Here is an 18714-nt window from a genome sequence, read left to right as displayed (position 1 = left end):
AAAGGGCAGGTCAGGAAGGAAATCAGAACAGGCAATGGGTAGTAACAAACATAATCCACCAGGTGGCGCAAAAATGCAGAAATAAAAAGAATGTTCTTTCCCTTCAAATTTAAAATTTCAAAATAAATGCCATCTAGAGGAAATTAGAAATGAACTTTAATAATTACAATAAAATCATACCACTATAGCTTTTATAAGAGGCAAGACAAATTTGCAAATGGGGAGGACTAAAAGTAGAAAATAAACACTTTTACTTGTCATTCATTAACATAAAGCTTATTACAATTACATCATCACCCTACAAAGTTGCTAGCCTGGCTCTGGCTGTTGTGGGGATATTCAAAGGAATTTAAGCCATCTGGGAAGCAGAAGATAGCACTTTCTAATTATTAATCACTGGACCTAATTAGTACAGAGGAACATAATTTCCAGAAGACAGACCTACAGGAGTTAAAAGTTTCCGTGTAGCAGGTGGGATCCAATTGTTGGTTCATTACACACATTTTATCAAGCACCTCTTTCCTTCCAGCTCTGTACTGAGCACTTGAGATTAAACAATGATGATAACAAACACAGCCCTGCCTTCAGTGAGCTCTCAGGCACAGGAGGGTCAATGTAAATCATGGCAGAACTAAAATAAAGCTGACAAATGCTATGAAGGGAAAGCACACAAAGGTCTAGAACAGAAAGGACTGGCTTCTTCCAGAGATCAAGGAAGCCTTTCCTTCTTTGGGACCTCATGGAAGTAGGGTATGGAGCTCCCTGAGGAAGGCTGACCAACAGGCCACCACACTAGAGGCACAGAGAGGGTGGTGGCTGGGGGGACCTCCCCGAGACTCAGGAGCGATCTTGGTGTCATCTATGAGCAAGTCTGAGGCAGGTCAATGTCGCAGACAGATTTGTATTTTTATATATTTGAGTCTAAATTCCTTATCTTTACAGAGAGCCAGAAAAGAAATGTAAGCCTAGGTCGACAGCCCCAGATGGTTACTGGACACAAGAGGTGGGGAGGGGGTGGACAGAGGGGCCTGACACTGATTCCATGGGCATTTAATGGCTTCTCAGGGCAGCTGAAGCCAAGGGGTCCATCCAAGGCTCCAGCAAAAATCCCCCTTCTACTGTGAGGAAAAACTATAAAGTGAACTATAATTTCCAAGCCAGGTTCCAAAGACACAGTTGCAGTATTGTTACTGAGGAGTGGGCAAGAAACAGGGTCAGGGAAACACACAATAACACAACACACGAAGCTCTCTAGCTGTTCTGCTCTGTAAGTTTGTCACTAACCAGCTGGTCCATGAGCATCTTGGATGATAACACCCATCACTCAAGGGTTTTTGTCAAGATGGACTGAGAATTTTACATGGGAGCTTTTATAAACTCTGAAGTGCCACGTGAGAGGGGTGTTTCCTATGTTAAGTAAGTGGCACCCTAAACAAAAAAGTCAATGTGGTATAAATTGAGTAAGATTTTTAAAATAGCCTGTATTTTTCAAATGCAAAACAGACCTAACAACACAGGACATAGTCCCTCCCCACCCTCAAGGGATGCTTGTTTTTAGGATGTAGGAAGGCCTGGAATAGTAAAGAGAAAATGACAGTCAATTGGCTCAAGGGCTGGGGTATCAGCCACTGATGTCACCCCAAAGCTTTTCTAGATCTCCTAAGCTGGAGGAACATCAACTCCTTTTCTGCACTACATTTTTGTCAAGACTTTGAACCCATGACGTCATTTTATTATAATGTTGAAGGTTTCCCTGACAGAAAAGAATCAACCGCTTGGAACTGAAATAGTCAACAATGTAGAAACACAATCAACAGTGCTGTCCCGAGGCTGGAATCCAGGAAAATAAGAACATCCAAAACCCAGACAGAGGTGTTTCAAACTCCTACAGGGACATTTCAGTTTCATGGCCTTTCTACACCCTGCAAACAAAATGTATTTTAAAATATATTTTCTCCACAGTTTCCTGTGCTTATGTTACTGCTTAAGTTGGAGGGAGTCTACATTCAACTTCTCAACTGGTCCCTGTTATCTGTCACCTTCCTGGACTGAAACCAGAAAGCAATCGAACCCAGCCCCGTCTCTGTTTCGCTTTCCCACAGCCAAGAAGGACGTCAGACAAGAGTGTCCTCAAGAAGTGAGACTCTTCCACAAGTCAGTATCCTGCCATTCGCATTTCCAGATAGTAGAACGGGTCAGGTCGGGCAAGATACCCAAGCTTCCTGCTTCTGGGAGTTTTAAACCATGGCCCAGCAAATGTTCTCTTTAAAAGGCCACATAGTGGGATCCCTGGGTGGCGCAGCGGTTTAGCGCCTGCCTTTGGCCCAGGGCGCGATCCTAGAGACCCGGGATTGAATCCCACATCGGGCTCCCGGTGCATGGAGCCTGCTTCTCCCTCTGCCTGTGTCTCTGCCTCTCTCTCTTTCTCTCTGTGTGACTATCATAAATAAAAAAAATAAAAAAATAAATTTATAAAATGTACCCATTTAAAAAGGTAAGAACAATTATTTGCTAATAAGCAGGGAAAAATAAAAACAAAAAAACAACCAACCAAACAGGCGGTTGATTAGTCTAGTCTAAACTCATGCAAAAAAAAAAATAAAAAAAAATAAAAAAAAATAAACTCATGCAAAATTTAGTAATGGCCTACTGATGTGGCAGGTGTCTATTGACCAAGACACTGTCTTTACCTGGAAGTTGCTCACACCAGTACCGAAGGAAGTGCACACACTTCTTGATTTGTGCTTTTCCTTCACTTTGGTTTTCACTATAATCCTCAATAAACTTTAGAACTGCTCTTAGGATCCAGTCACTGTTTGGGGATAATCCTGTTCTGTTTGCTCGTTTACTTTTTTACTTTTTTTTGTTTTTTAAATAATAAGGAGTAAGTTCTGAGTGCGAACATAACCCAAAAGTTAGGTCAATTGAAAATGAACTACACTTGGTTTTGGTAGCAACAGAACTTACTGGTTATAATTTACCTAAGCTAAATTCTGAACTTGTTCACAATTTCCAATCACACACCACACAGGAAGCTGGCCTGAGATCAAAATCTTGCTTCAGATAATCCTCAAAGTAGATCATTAACTATATGTGTTAGTATTATCCACATTGGGCAAGACACTTTGTGAAGAACTGTGTTAGACAATGAGAAATAAAAACCTTGGTTCCTGATTTCAAGCCGGAATGTTCTCTGTGCACCCTCACAGAGAGATTAGGATATGGCACCCACAACACCAAATGGTGCTTTAAGAGTAATGTTTTAAAAAGAGAGATATAGGGATGCTGGGTGGCTCAGCAGTTGAGCGTCTGCCTTTGGCTCAGGGCATGATCCCGGAGTCCCAAGATGGAGTCTCACATCAGGCTCCCTGCATAGAGCCTGCTTCTCCTGTCTCTGCCTCTCTGTGTCTCTCATGAATAAGTAAATAAAATCTTTAAAAAAAAAAAAAAAAAAAGAGAGAGAGAGAGAGAGAAAGAGGGGTATAAACACTGGAAGTTTCCATTGTCCACCCTGAAGTTTGGTTCGACTTACAATCTGGTCAGAACTATATAGCCAGCATTTGTTGTGGCTGAGCCTAGGACCAAGAACCAACATTTATTTTTTTTTAAAGATTTTATTTATTCATGAAAGAGCCAGAGAGAGGCAGAGACATAGGCAGAGGGAGAAGCAGGCTCCACGCAGGGAATCCAATGTGGGACTCAATCCCAGGACCCCAGGATCACACCCAGAGCCAGTTAGATGCTCAACCACTGGGCCACCCAAGCATCCCTAAGAATCAACATTTCAAATAATGTCAGCTTTAACAGACTGCCCACGCATGCTCATCTAACTCATCAGTTCTGGGTCCTGGGGAAGACAGCTGTGTAGTGAGGAAGAGAAAAGGCACCCTTAACAGGATTCCAGGGGGAAACTGTAAAGAAACAATGTCTGTATTTGGAGCTTTCCCAGCTCTTTCTACCCTTAACAGGCACCCTTAACAGGATTCCAGGGGGAAACTGTAAAGAAACAATGTCTGTATTTGGAGCTTTCCCAGCTCTTTCTACCCCTTGGGCTGTTTGCTGTTTTCAACATCCTCCTATCCCAACCTGCCCAAGGGTGAACACATGGCACTCCATATCATCTGCTCCATCAACAAAATGCTCTAACTCCAAAATTCCAACTCTATCTTGATCCTCAATCAAAACTTTCACTATATCTATCATATGGTCTTGACTATATAATAAAAGAAGGCTTACTTTCCATTTCACACAAAAGTGTGAGTATCTGGTAGCCTAAACTTCTTGGGAGTTTGTTTTAAAAGATGTACTTTGATCCTCAGGCAACTTGTGATGGAATTCTGACCCTTTAAACAGCCAATTTCCCAAACACAGCAAGTCTAAGATGTTGATTCCACAACCCATGTGCTTTTTAGCCACAAGTTTTTCTTCACATTAACAACAATTGTGGGGGAGTTGGGCAGGGGGATGATTGGGGAGGGGTTGACGGGATAACAGTCATTTCTAACCAGAGGCTGTGTGGACCTGAAGAAAGACTCTCATGGACAAGACATATTCTTAGTATTTCTATAATAAATTGTGATTTAGCTAGTTGTTTATATAATCTACTTCCCCATAAATCTGAGTCTTACTCATCTTAGAGTCTTTGAGGTCCTATACAGTAATAAAGACAAATAAGTCATTGAAAAATGAAAATACCTCTTAAAAACATTAATATATTATTGTGGAGCACCTTGGTGGCTCAGTTGGTTAAGCATCCGACTCTTCATTCCAGCTCAGGTCATGATCTCAGGGTGGAAGGATCAAGCCCTGCATTGAGCCCAGTGTTGGGCTTGAGATTATTTCCCATCCTCTCCCTCAGCCTGCCTCCCCCCTTCACCCATACAGACGCTCTCTCTAAAATAATCATAATAATAACAACAATAATAATTTATATAATATTGCTACTAATTATTTCCTGGAGAGAAAAACTTGTATACACTTTCAGTGATAATGTTTAAATTCCTAAAAATCAACAGAGAGCCTTCTCCTATTATATCTTTGCCCATCTGATTCTGAAAAGCAAAGGCCAGTGGAGTTCGAAGAACCTACCAGTTACGAATTAGTCAGGTGGACCTTGGCTCAGAAGCCCTGCCTACCACACAAGCTGTGTGACATGGGGCAAATTACTTAACATTTCTGAGCCAGTTTCCTCACTCTATTAAATCCAGTTTTAACACCTACACCCAAGTGGTAGGCATTAGTCAGTGAGATCTGCACCAAGGGTCTAACACTCCATCTGTAAATGCCTCCTTCTTTCACTTCGCTACAGGAAAGTTAGAAGTCCCACAGTACAGAGTAAAACCCACAGCATCTCGCTCGGTGTCCTGGGCTTCCTCACGACTAGGCATTTTTCACAAACAGTGGGAGTTCTGCTGCACACCTGGCCACTGAGCAGGGTGAGCCTGCCCCCAGCACACCTAAGTGGTAGAAATCAAGGACACAGTCTCAGAGCTGCTCTACAAGCTTTACGAATGCATATTTTAGATTTGTTCCTCCAATGATGGAATGTTGCTGTTTCCACCAGTCTCCAAACTTTTTTGCTGGACTGGGAATATAGTAAGAAAAGGGAGAAAACACACACCCATGCAGATCCCACTTCAGTCCTTTGTGACTTACCTGCCCTTCGGTCTTCCTTTCACCTTCTTCCACTGCCTGAACAACTATGCTATGTCTGGACTAGGAAAGCAAAGATCTAAGACCTGCTCTCAAGAACTCATAACCATCCCCCAACACTGAAACTGACAGCCCTCCCAACACTCAGCTGAACACAGGCCCCCATGAAAACACCCTGCTCTTCTGAAAAGATAAACATATGCACCTTAGTTTAGATTAGATCTAATGGAGGACCTTTCCTGCAGTTCATCGTTTCCAAGCATTCATTCTGATTAAGCTCATCGCAATCAAAAAGCTTGTTACTTACTTTCTGTGAAGATCATGGACTATCCATGTAGCAGACTATACAAATAGAGCCAATTTAGCCAAGGTGAAACAGATGAAGGATAGACAGAAATGACAGCACCCCAGTTTCTACAGTACTTCACTGCATAAATCATTATCCCAAATATAAAGCCAAGAGAACAAGTCTGGTAACTGTCCGAAGTGATAGGTTACTGCAGTTTTTTCAGGACAGTTCACAGCTGGGATATAATCCAATCAGGTCAACATTTATATTTAATCATCCAGTCATACTCAAAGACCACTTAGAACAACAATGCAATTGTTACTTGAAACTTAAAAGTAAGCCCAATGAACTTTTTTACCCCATAGTGACGTGTGTGCTCTCCTTTGCTCCTGTTCTATTAATAGGTGAGATATTCTTTGAAGCAGTACATACTGGCTGCAAATATTTCATGGTAATAAATGGTAAAAGCATTGGCAATTTACGTTTTCTGAACAAAATAAATCATAAATACGATACTCAGAAATTTAGCAATGCCTGAACTAAATTTTTAACTCAGTTCTGTTTCTCCACATTTTATGGAAAAAGGCTCACAGAAAAGTTTATCTTTAAAAAGTACATGACTAAAATTCCTGAATGTCAGGATTGACGAGGGTGACATGTGATTGCAGCTGCCTTTCTTAATTCCCTAACTTTTGTGGAATATCAGCTCATTCCAGAACTTGACTCATTAAAAAAAAAATCTAAAGGCCACTGGCAAATAAAAATAAAGGCTGTACTTAACAAAATATACAAAGCACCACACGGCCCTTCCTGAAGCTGTAATACTACTAGCTGAAATATTTATAGATACCTTATATATATAGAAATATATAAATACATATATATTTAAATCATTTTTGTTGAAGGAGTGAATTAGGTCAGTGCCCTTAAGAAGCTCCCCATCAGCTCTCTTTTCCACTCTCCAAACAGTGAAACCCTTTGTCCATTGTATTAACCACTGTAAACTGTTTGGACATCCATTGTTAGCCCTGGCCGACTGGGTAAGTCTGGCTAAAAAGAGATAAAATGGGATTCTGTCAATATATTTCTAGCACAATAAAATTTAAGCAGCTTTGCAAAGAACCAGCTCACTCTAACTACTACACCAGTGGCTGAAATGAAGTTTCACTGGTCACGCTTATCTTGGCACTTAGAATATTTGCATTCCTATTGCTTCAGATTTTTCTGCAAAGAGCCTTCCGGAGTAGCACTAGAGATAGAAGCTTAAAATAAAATGTTAATCAATAAATCACTTGGTCAACTCACCTCAAAACAATAATAGTAAGGTCCCTAGGAAGTAAAAAATTGATTCAATTGATTCAAGATGTTTAAATGTCTCAAGAGCAATACAGTGTAGCCCACATTTCATAATAGAAGCTAGAAATAGGGCAGTCACTATTGTCCAGTGTTTTGGTAGTGTGCTGTAAGCATGAGATTCTAGGCAACAAATAGGATAAAAATGTAGTTTCTTTCCATTTCATTTGTCAAAAGACAAAGGCAGTTAAAGACCCAAAAAGGGAATATCCTTTTTAGCCTATCTATCAACAGGATTTTTTTTTTTAAGATTTTATTTATTTATCCATGACAGACAGAGAGAGAGGCAAAGACATAGGCAGAGGGAGAAGCAGGCTCCATGCAGGGAGCCCTATGCGGGACTCAATCATTGGACCCCGAGATCACGCCCCAAGCCAAAGGCAGACACTCAACCACTGAGCCACCCAGGTGTCCCTATCAACAAGATTTATACATCATCTTTTACTTTATTAAAAACTAACAAGTCAGAAAGAATTCAAAAAGAAAACACTCAAGTTTCATAAAGTATACATCAAAACAGCTGTTCTTAGAATTAAGTCACCTTTCAGTTTCTACATTAATTGGTAAGCTTGCAAATTATAATTTCTCAAGCTTATTCATAAAGAAAAGTACCTAGAATCACAGATTAGTTGCCAAAGAAGCTGAGGCCCTTCAGAGAAATAATTAATGTGACAGGTAGGTCTTAGAGCAGCATCCATCCTCCAGCAGGTGACTATAAAGTCAAAGGACAGATTCTGAATGTGTGTGACAGAAAGCGGTCTTAGGACTCCTTGGACATCATGTTCTTCTGTAATAATGAGAACGCTAATAAGTTACAACCACTGCCATTTAGGTTGCCAGTGCAACCCTCAGAGGCATCTATTCCATTTCTGGTTGGCTGGCACCCATCTTCCTGTACTCCCAGCAGCCAGAAACCCCCCAACCTTTGGCCAACACAGTGCACTTGTTTAAGATCTAGAAGGAGGCAGGAAAGCAGATGCCATTGTTTCCTTTTTTCCTATAGCAGCAGTCTCGGGGCAAAAGTAGATTTGCCAGACCTGAGCTCTGCAGCTGTCACTAAATTCCCTATCATTTCAGCCACCTCTGAGCTGCACAGGCTGAGAAGGTGGAAGAGGGTTTGCAAGGTCCTGGCTCTGGGCCACAGCAGCTTTCTGACTTTCTGGGGGGCAAGTACAAAAGCCAGTGGCATTTAATGCTCTTAACGTAGGCACTTAATGCTCTCCTCTAAATGCATTTCTCCTTAAAAGAACTAAAATGTTGTCTCTCCTCTTCACTGCCCCTTGACTAGTCAGGTACACAGAGCCTATTTCACAGCTGAGAAAAACTGAACATGAAAAAAGTAAACTGCCTGAGGTAGACCAAGCAAGTGGCAGGACAAAGGAATTCACACCCAGGTCTGCCTGACTTCAGAGTTACAGAATGAAAGTTAAACATATCCCCAGCATATGATCCAGCATTTCTACTCCTAGGAATTGAGATAAAAGAAATGAGTGCATAAGTCCACAAAGCAAAGTGTAGGTGGTTTCCCTAGCAGCTTTAATCATGATAGGAGAAAACACAAACAAACCTTGACAACGATGTAAATATCCATCAGAAGAAGAATGGATAAACAAACTGTGGTGAACTCACATAAATGGAATACTACTCGGCAACAAACAAGAACTACTGAATCACATAACAATATGGATGAATCTCATAGAAGTTATGTTGAGCAAAAGAAGCCAGACACAAAATGTTGACTTCATTTATATAGATTCTCTCCAAGTCAAGAAAACTATCCCATGGTGAGAGAAGTCAGAAGAGAGTTTCCCTCCAGGGTAAGGTAGTAACAGTCGGAAAAAGTGGCGAGAAGCTTCTAGAGTGATGGAAAGTCCTGTTTTTTTATCTAGGTGGTAATCACACAGGTGAATACATTCATGTAAGCATTCATCCAGCTCTGGAACCAGATAGTGGTATCTGCACGATACTGTGAATGTACTAAATGCCACTGAACTGTGTACTTTAAAATGGTTAAGCTGGTGGCTCTTATGTGCTTTACCACAACAAATTTATCAAGCTGTCCCCTTGAGATCTATGCATGTTACTGTATGTAAATTATACTTCAACAAAACACCAGGAAAACAACAATATTAAAAAAGCTTCATTATGAATAAACAAGGTTACAAGGATAGACCCTGGATACCACTGTTTCTATGGGAAAATTTTTCTGTTTTCCTGCACATTTTTTTAACCTCAGTTCTTTGGTAAATTCAATACACCTTTCCTGCCTCTTCCTGATTTGGGTAAAAACATCTTCAAACTGTGCACTTAAGCAGTATGAGAAATATTCCTCCCAGAACTTTAATTAAAATTCAAATTCAGGTCTGTTAGAAAGAAGGCCACCGGTATTCAAGATGAACCCCGTGCCTCTTCACTTCAGTGTGTTGCCGCTTGCCTGTTTTTAGACTCCAATAATAACACCAGTAGGAAAAGCACAAATGTTTCCAGTTCCCTTTCTGGAAAATCTCAATGAGTGTTGAAGATGCCACAAATCTCTCTCCCCTCTTAAAACTCATGCAGACACTAAACAGACCAGCCCAGGGTAGGCAAAGTGTTCTGCCTCAAGTTATGCTGAAAACCTCAGAAGTGCCTAAAGTGATGCCTAAACTCGAGCAACAGTGAGTGATTTTGTGTTATCTGGTGAACAACGAGAGCCTACAGCAGTAACCAGGTAGCTCATCTTCAGCGCATTTGTGAAGAACAAACCAGAATAGGCTCCCAACTCCAGGCCTGCCTTACCTTGCTCCTGCTAGAGGCAATGTGGCCCCTGTAAGAGAAGCCCACAGAAAAAGAAGGGGTAATTGGAGACTCCCAGTATGCAGCTCTTAATGGGAAGAGTGGAGGGGAAGAAGAAAGAAAAAGAATGATCCTCAAGAAGCAATGCAGGATAACTGCAGATATTGGCTTGGGCTGCAGAGCAAGGAAGAGAATACAGCACATGGTGTGGTGGTACATTATTTAAGCTGCAACTGAATAATAGATCTTTCTAGCACTTCATGAGCTAAACTACTGCCATTCTTGGGTTCTCAGTTCGTCCTTCAGAAAAATATCTTTCAGAGAAAATCCACTGGACCTTTTCTTAAAAGAAAAAAACAGAAAGAAAACAACACAAGTTTTTTAAGGAGCATGAAAGTACTTTAAGATAACAAGAACCATGAGAAATTATTTAGAATGTTCTCCAGGCTTCATACCCACTTAGAACCTTAAGCACTGGAGAAGACTTCAGAGACCTTTAAATACAACTACTCATTTCCCTATAAAGAAACTTAGATTTACACACCGTAGCCGAAGTCACCCAGCTCATTAGTACAGCTTATATACCACTAAAGAGAAGGTCCAGACGTATATAATCTACAGTTTTTTTCTTACTCACAGACCAGACAATCCATCCACTCACTATATAAATGTCAGGAATCCACTCTTCTGAGTTCCCACTGAGTCTTCAATTCTTACTGGTTTATGCAACAAAAGCCTTCCCCAGATCCAGTCAGTTCAGTGTGGCAAATTTGGTGGATATGTTTGGTGTCCTATAAGCTGCTGGGGTTACCCAGATGACTCAGACCAAGGAGGGGCTCAGGCAGACGGGAAGTGACTGGCATGGAGCAGACATGATAAGGGCTCTAATAAATACTGGCATGTGCACACCAGCCAATCACAGGCAAGAAGGAAATTGATTCAGCTGAGTGAAGAAGGGTAAGGGAGGAACCAGGCTTCTAAAAATGAGCTCCCAGGGACGTTCCTTCTAAACAAGTCATTCTTTTTCAAAAACAGAAATTGTTAATTTTACTAATAAATTCCCTAAAATAATTTCATTCTGCTTTTGCCAAATAATATTTGCAAGCAGTTTCTCATGGACTGAGAATGAGCTGGCTGCCTCTCAGAGCATACACTATCCTCCTTCCCACACAGACTTAGGGTCTCAGGTGTGCTTGACTGCATAAGGCAAAAAAGAACCTCACAACCTAGAACTTGGAACATTTCCTTTATTGCTGTGACAATAAATGGCTCTCAAAAAATAGTTCTCAAGGAGCCTTGGTGGCTTAGTAGGTTAAGTATCTGCCTTTGGGCTTGGGTCATGATCTCAGGGTCCTGGGATCAGCCCCCCGGTGGGCTCCCTGCTCAGTGGGGAGTCTGCTTCTCCCTCTCTCTATGCCTCTGCCCCACCCCCACACTCTCTTAAAAAAAAAGGTGGTTCTCAAGAAAGCCGTATCAGACCATACATCCTCCTCAGAGGAACAAACATCTTAGAAGCTACCGTCCTAAGAAAAGTTCATTTATGGGGATCCCTGGGTGGCTCAGCGGTTTAGCACCTGCCTTTGGCCCAGAGCGCGATCCTGGAGTCCCGGGATCGAGTCCTGCGTCGGGCTCCCGGCATGGAGCCTGCTTCTCCCTCTGCTTGTGTCTCTGCCTCTCTCTCTCTCTCTATGTCTATCATAAATAAATAAAAATAAATCCTTAAAAAAAGAAAAAAAGAAAAGTTCATTTATTCCTACTGATGATCAGAAAGCATATTTCCCCCTGTTCACCTTCAACTAGAATGACAAGAGTATCTGCAGTGTTCTCTCATCTCTACCAAAGCTTTTCTTTAATACAATGGCAAAGATATAACTGGACTTTAATCATTATCTGCTAATTACAGTCTAATAACTGTTACCTACCAGGAAGACTATCCTAATAACTGTCTCAAAATATATTATTTATATCCCCCTCCCAATGCCTCTGGCTTGTCACTAACTATAAATATATAACTATATATTTAGTCTCATAGAGAGTGTTTATCAGATGAGGCATACTGTAATTAAGGTTTCAAAAGATGATGCCACTTTTTTCTTGTGAACATAATGTATATATTCATGTAGCTGATTAAAATCTACAACAGAAAATAATAATCTCCCTATTAATTAATTAATTCTGAAGTCCATCTTTATATATGCATATAGGTAAAATTTAGAAAACATTTGTATTCAAGGACAGGACATGAGATCTTCGCCATGATTAATGGTTTCATTTAAATTTTTATTTTGGTCAGTCCAGCTTCTTAAGTACAAATATTTTATTCACAAAAGATTTTTTTTAAAGATTTTATTTATTCATGAGAGACACAGAGAGAGACAGAGACATAGGCAGAGAGAGAAGCAGGCTCCATGCAGGGAGCCAGATGCAGGACTCGATCCCAGGACCCCAAGATCATGCCTTGAGCCAAAGGCAGAAGCTCAACCAATGAGCCACCCAGGTGTCCCTCACAAAAGATTTCTGAAGTGTATGCTTTCACCACTCCTAACTCCTAACATTCCAACCACCCCCTAAATCTCTCTCTCTCTCTCTCTCTCTCTCTCTCTCACACACACACACACACACACACACGTGTGCAATGTTGGGAAAGGACAAACAGAAGCAAACTATAAGTCGTGAATATAATTAGGAAATATTAGTCTGAAAGTTAAAATAAACATTATCACAAACATGCATATTGCTTTGGTCTAAAAATAAAAATGTAAAAGATATGGGAGCACCCAGTTAGCTCAGGGGGTAGGCATCTAACTATTGATCTTGGGGTCGTGAGCTCGAGCCCCACCTTGTGAGATAGAGTTCGCTTAATAAAAAGAAAAAAGGGTAAGATGGATAAGTGATTAAGAAAGAATGCGTTATGTTTTTAAGATTAAAGACCTGATTTAACTGTAACTATCTGGCAGAGGCACTAAACAAATATCTGCGTAGATTTAAAATGACTAAAGTACAAGTTCCTAATTGAAAGCTAAGTAGTTCACGTAAAAGGTGTGTTTTGGTGACTGAAACAAAGTGTTTTCTATTCTGGTTTTATTTACCTACCATGACCATGAACTTCAATTGCTCATTTTTTTCTAGGTCAAGGCAGTGTTACTTTTTTTTTTTTTTTAGGATTACTTTTTTTTTAACCTCAAGACTTTCAATTCCTACTACCATCCTTGTTAGAGCCTACTTCACAGACCAACATAAGGTACGTTTCTAAAAAATTAAATCCATTTTGGGGTGCCTGGCTTGCTCAGTTGCTGAAGTGTGCAACTCTTGATCTCGGGGTTTTGAGGGGTTTCTTTTTTTAAGATTTTATTTATTTATTCATGAGAGACACAGAGAGAGAGAGGCAGACACGGGCAGAAGGAGAAGCAGGCTTCATGCAGGGAGCCTGACGTGGGACTTGATCCCAGGTCTCCAGAATCATGCCCCAGGCTGAAGTGGCACTAAACCACTGAGCCACCCAGGCTGCCCAGGGTTTTGAGTTTAAGACCCATGTTGGTTGTAGAGATAACTTAAACAATTAAACCTTTAAAAAATAAAAAATTAAATGCATTTACACATGAGGCTATTTGGTTCTCTGTTGCCTTTGGCATTGCTGGATCAGGAAAGCAAGTTGCGCTCCAGAGCACAGCAATGTCCCTGTTGCAGAGCCCAAGTATTTCCTCCATTTTCAGTCCATCCTATCTGTTGTCACACCAAGACTTCAAAATTGCAGAGTCGGGGGATCCCTGGGTGGCGCAGCGGTTTGGCACCTGCCTTTGGCCCAGGGCGCGATCCTGGAGATCCGGGATCGAGTCCTACGTCGGGCTCCCTGCATGGAGCCTGCTTCTCCCTCTGCCTGTGTCTCTGCCTCTCTCTCTCTCACTGTGTGCCTATCATAAATAAATAAAAATTTTTTTTAAAAATTGCAGAGTCGGGGCATCAGAGTGGCTCAGTGGTTGAGGGTCTGCCTTTGGCTCAGGTCGTGATCCCAGGGCCCTGAGATCCAGGTCCTCGGGCTCCCTGCAGGGAGCCTGCTTCTCCCTCTGCTGTGTTTCTGCCTTTCTCTGTGTGTCTCTCATGAATAAATAAATAAAATATTTTAAAAATAAAATAAATAAAATAAAATCTACAGAGTGGCTTGTGGGAAGCAGAGAAAGGAATAAGAATTAAGCAAGGTATCAAATTGCTTCACAAATACACTGTCTCCAATAAAAGATAAGACAGCTGGATAGACAAGAGCAAAGTATACATGTTAAGACGCAAAGTCTGTCAAATTCAACTTTACTGGCTTCTCAGGGCCATTCCTGAAGGTGTGGTCAAGACAGACACAGCCCTCTGTAACTAAAACATCACATTCATATTTTAAACAGTGTTACCAAGTCTCAAATTTCAAGGGCCACATTTACAGTTTTTGCCTTATTCTCATACCACTCATCCCCATAATTTATTATTCTTACATCAGACTTGTTTTACTTAATAGTTCTTGTACTTCACTCTAAGCAACCGAAATAAGTGAATTTGGTAGCCAGCTTTCTATTTTTTATCCTTGGAAGTACAATATTCATGCACAGTAACTGAAAAATAATGTGCCACCCCACCCATGAGTCTGTCTGTGTAGCACACTTTAGAAAACACTGTTTGGGGAAGAGCAAAAAAAAAAAGTGCCCAAAAAACACTGTTTGGGGCAGTGGCAGAAAAAAAAGCTTAATAACATATTAGGTATTTCTTCAATACAACAATCTTTAGTCTCTCTTCTGAGCTCACAGGTTATCAAGGCTGATGATGCTTTGTATAGAGTGGCTGGCTGGATGATAGAGGCTCTAGACCCCTTCAAAACAGAATGAAACTGTCACCGTCATAGGAAGGCTTCCCCAGGCCTGCCTGGGCTCTAGAAGTGAGAAGCCAAGTTAAGTGCCTTTCTTAACCAAGCTGAAAAAAATAACACTTTCCAACTCCAGGCTCTGCCTCGTGTGCAATAATGTAGGTGGTGTACGAGCTTAGCCAGCTGTATTTCCCAGGTACCCTTCAGACCTGGAACTAGCTATTGCCAGTACTTAATGTTACAACTGAATGCCTGAAAACATTTTTCCACTGCTGTTACATGACCTTTAAAAAATTTTTTTAATGGTAATACCACCTTAGACTCTCATAAATTTGGGAGCTACATGGGCTTCTGCTAACAAGAGTCATCATAAAAATTACTAAAAAAAAAAAAAAAAAAAAAAAAAAATTACTGAGGAGGTGAAGTAGGCCATAAATAGTTTTAGGGAAGACTTCTTTTTAAATCTTGAAAAGTTCACTTAACTCTAGAGTTTCTAACCCCCAAAATATGTGTTAAGTCTGACCTCTGAGTCTATGTTTTTGACTCCAACCCTTGGATTTAGGAGCAAGAAACTAACTCAGTAAAACACCTGAGATAATCATTCTGCGCCCCGCCAACCCTCCCCCTTCCACCTCACACATGTGCATCAATCACTCTCCTACATTACTACACCCCAAATCACCTTCAATGGTAAACACCTTTTAACACCAGGGCTGGCTAGTCCAAGGCCATCTGGCTACCAACTGTTGGCCACCTGATTACTGCTCAGAATCTAATCAATGAGGCATTTTATAGAGAGTCAGCTCTCAACCTAGATAAAGTAATCTGCAGCCACAGCTTCTTAATAGGATTTGCTTTAGGGATTAGGCAAGGAATTCCCTGATGGCTCATATTCTTGGTAAGAGTATGTTGAAAGTTTCAGCAGTGATTACTAACCCTTCCTCTTAACCTCACCCCTGCCACCCATACCTCCTGCCACTCCCAGACCCAATCTGCATGACTTTTTCAACTACAGAACACAGAACTAAAATGGCCCCGCCTGGTTTCAAGAACTCATCTGTCTCTTAATACCTTCAGAAGAGAAACCTTTCTAAACATAAGTCACTGCAGGGATTTTTACATCTCCCTTGAGTTCCCAGGCACTTTTGCAAAAGATAAATGGCTGGCTGTAACCTTTTGTCAATGTACAAAGAATTAGATCAAAAGTTAAACAAATGTAGGCAGAAGTCCTTGCAAATGGAATTCCCCAAGGGGGGGCGATGTTAAAATTCACTGGTTTTAGGCATTTCAGTGCCTCAAAAATAGTAATATTCCCTGTGTAGGGGGTGGGGTGAAATGTTTACAGGAAACCAGTTCACTTTTTCACAGGGAAAGTCAAGTCACTAATACATCAGGAATTTTAGGACCTTCCCCTCCATCCCAAGTTCTCTTACTGGCATTCAAGGCCTTTCAAGAGTGTGAAGAACTTTTTCTTTCCGTCGGCTCCTGCCTAGACACCTACCTGGTACCTCCTACCTGTACTTCTAGATCCTACCTCCCAGGACCCAGCATTGGGAGCTTTCAGTAGCTGTCTTGGTTCATATTACTAGCTACCATTTACCTAGCCCCCACGACATGCCCAGCACCCTGATGTCATTTCACGGAGTCTTCATTCAACCCTAGGAGGTGGGTGTGTTATTAGCTCCATCTTCTTTAACGGCTGACACTGTGAGGTATCTGTTCAAATGCAGTGGCTTTCTCCCTAAAAAGAACCCCTAATGGGAGCGCATGTAAGGCAGTCTGAATTTTTGCCTGAATTTCGGTACTGCAGACACCTCTGTATTGCACACCCCTGCCCCCTGGCCACAGGTATCCCAGCAGTCTGCAGTCTCAGTCTCAGTCTCAAATGTTCTGATCTAACCGACTCTTGATGGCAGAAACTGGGTCTTGCTCACCTTGTACTCCTCACAGAGACCATCATAGGTAGGTGCTTATTAGCAGGTGTGTGGTCATGAAAAAGTTGCAGCAGCCATTTTATGGAAAGAAATCCCCCCTTCATCAATCTCTGGTAGCAGCTCAGAAAAAGCTCAAGAAACACCACCCCAAAAGCCACTGTTGCTGGAGTGAAGCACACCTTCTCTCATCTCCCTGGAGAGGGGAAGCCACAGCATCCCATCCATATTTCTCATGGGAACTCATCATTCTCAATTATTTGCGTGCTTCCGCAACAAGACACTGTAACAGAGGCACACTCTTAAACGCTTGTATTGCCCACACTGAAGTGAACTTGTTCATGAAAATTTATTGAATAGTCAAATTTCATTCTTAGGCAGGATATTAACTGCCACAAATTCAATGACTCTTACTAACTCCTCACTTAAAACATCTCCTTCCCAGGTTGGGTGTAGATGTTCCCCCACCACCACCACCACCACCACCACCATCCCACACACACACACTGTCTCTCCAAGGAATGATTCTGACAAAGCAGGTCTGGTTCTCCCAAAATGATTGTCAGCAGGCACACCTGGCCACAGACCACCAAAACATCAAGTAAAGGGCCTCCTTCCCCCTCTGCTAGGATTCCCCAAGGCGAGGGAGGGTGTGTGGAATCACAGGGCAGTTTCTATGACGGGGTGAGACTCTGCTGGGAACTGCAGGGAAACCACAACCATTATTACTCAGCCTAGACAGCTGCCAGGGAAGCAGCGCTGCCTAAGAACTGAAGCTAAAATAGAGGTGGGAGGCTGTATTCCATTACTAAGCCCTGGAGTATTCACTCCCCCAGTTCATCCACATTTCAAGAATGTTTAAAACCCTGTAGTCAAAACCCTGATTATTTATAACTTAAACTACTGTGTAAAAGTGGAAACTTGACAAATAAAGACTTAAAGGGAATGGTGACAGGTAAGATAATACCAGAGAGGAAGCATTCATCACTCCCTTTTTGTGGCTTCTTCCAAAACCCCATCTCCAGTCCCTACTGAAAACAACTTGTATTACAGAAGTAGCTGATTCAAAGGGGAAATGAGTTTCCTGGTCTCCCAAGAGCTGTCAGTCTGTCTCATACACACATGCCTGTAACTTTGCATCAAGTAGTAGAATACGTGGTTTGAAGCAGAGAAGGAAAACACAAAGGCACGCAGCAGGCTGCACAACAGGCAGGACGAGATGCCTTCAAGGTAGCAGAGATCCAGGACAGAGTTCAGGGCAGGGTCCCCTACCGTCCCGGAGACTTCATCTGAAACCCAAGGGACTTCAGAGAGGAGAGAAAAGGATCCAGGGGCCCTGGAGGCCATGAGCCACGACCCGGTCGGGTGAAATCTACCCCCCCCCCCCCCGCCCTCGCCCCGCGTCCAGGTGGGGCAGCAGCAGCAACAGGAAGCCCACCACGCGCTCCCACGCTCATTCCCCGGGACCCGGGACCCGGGACCCGCGCCCCAGCCGCGCGGACTCGAGAGGGGACTTACACGGAGCCAGCCTGACAGCTCCCGCCGGGGTGGGAACCCGCGATCTCCTCGCACCGGCATCTCGGGCGCACGTCCCGCTCGGGCCCGCGCTCCGCCGCTCCGCCGCTCCGCTCCTCCGCGCCGCCGATCCGTCCTCGGACCCGACGCCGGGGCTGCGGGGCCGCGGGGCTGCCGGGCTGCGGGACGGCCCGGCCGCGGGGCCCACCCCTTTGTCCCGCCCCCCGCCTCCGCCTCTGCGCCGGCCGCGGGACCCGGGAAACTCTCAAATGGGCCGCTACCACCCCCGCGCGGCCGGGGGGAGGCGAGGGCCCGCCCAGGCCAATCCGCGGGGCCCCGGGCCGGCCGCCGCACCG

At 42.7% G+C, this 18714-nt stretch overlaps 1 protein-coding gene across 19 annotated transcripts in view; it reads right to left on the bottom strand.

Moving 5' to 3' along the window:
* TJP2 (tight junction protein 2) overlaps window positions 1–18714 on the bottom strand; it is a 123997-nt gene that overhangs the window by 58690 nt on the left and 46593 nt on the right. For 5 of the 19 annotated variants that reach the window (XM_026001572.2, XM_072762179.1, XM_072762183.1 and 2 more), the window contains exon 1: window positions 18362–18566. The exons of 12 other annotated variants lie outside the window; for them this stretch is intronic. In XM_026001572.2, coding sequence (XP_025857357.2) covers window positions 18362–18421 — 60 coding nt within the window. In that variant the 5' untranslated portion in view covers window positions 18422–18566. Of the gene's footprint in view, window positions 1–5959; window positions 6287–18361; window positions 18567–18714 lie in introns of those variants that run through there. 2 more of the 19 variants (XM_072762158.1, XM_072762210.1) reach the window with 2 other exon arrangements.

The sequence above is a fragment of the Vulpes vulpes genome, chromosome 1, assembly GCF_048418805.1.
Source record: "Vulpes vulpes isolate BD-2025 chromosome 1, VulVul3, whole genome shotgun sequence".
Taxonomy (NCBI): domain Eukaryota; kingdom Metazoa; phylum Chordata; class Mammalia; order Carnivora; family Canidae; genus Vulpes; species Vulpes vulpes.
This window is presented reverse-complemented; position numbering and strand designations above follow the sequence as displayed.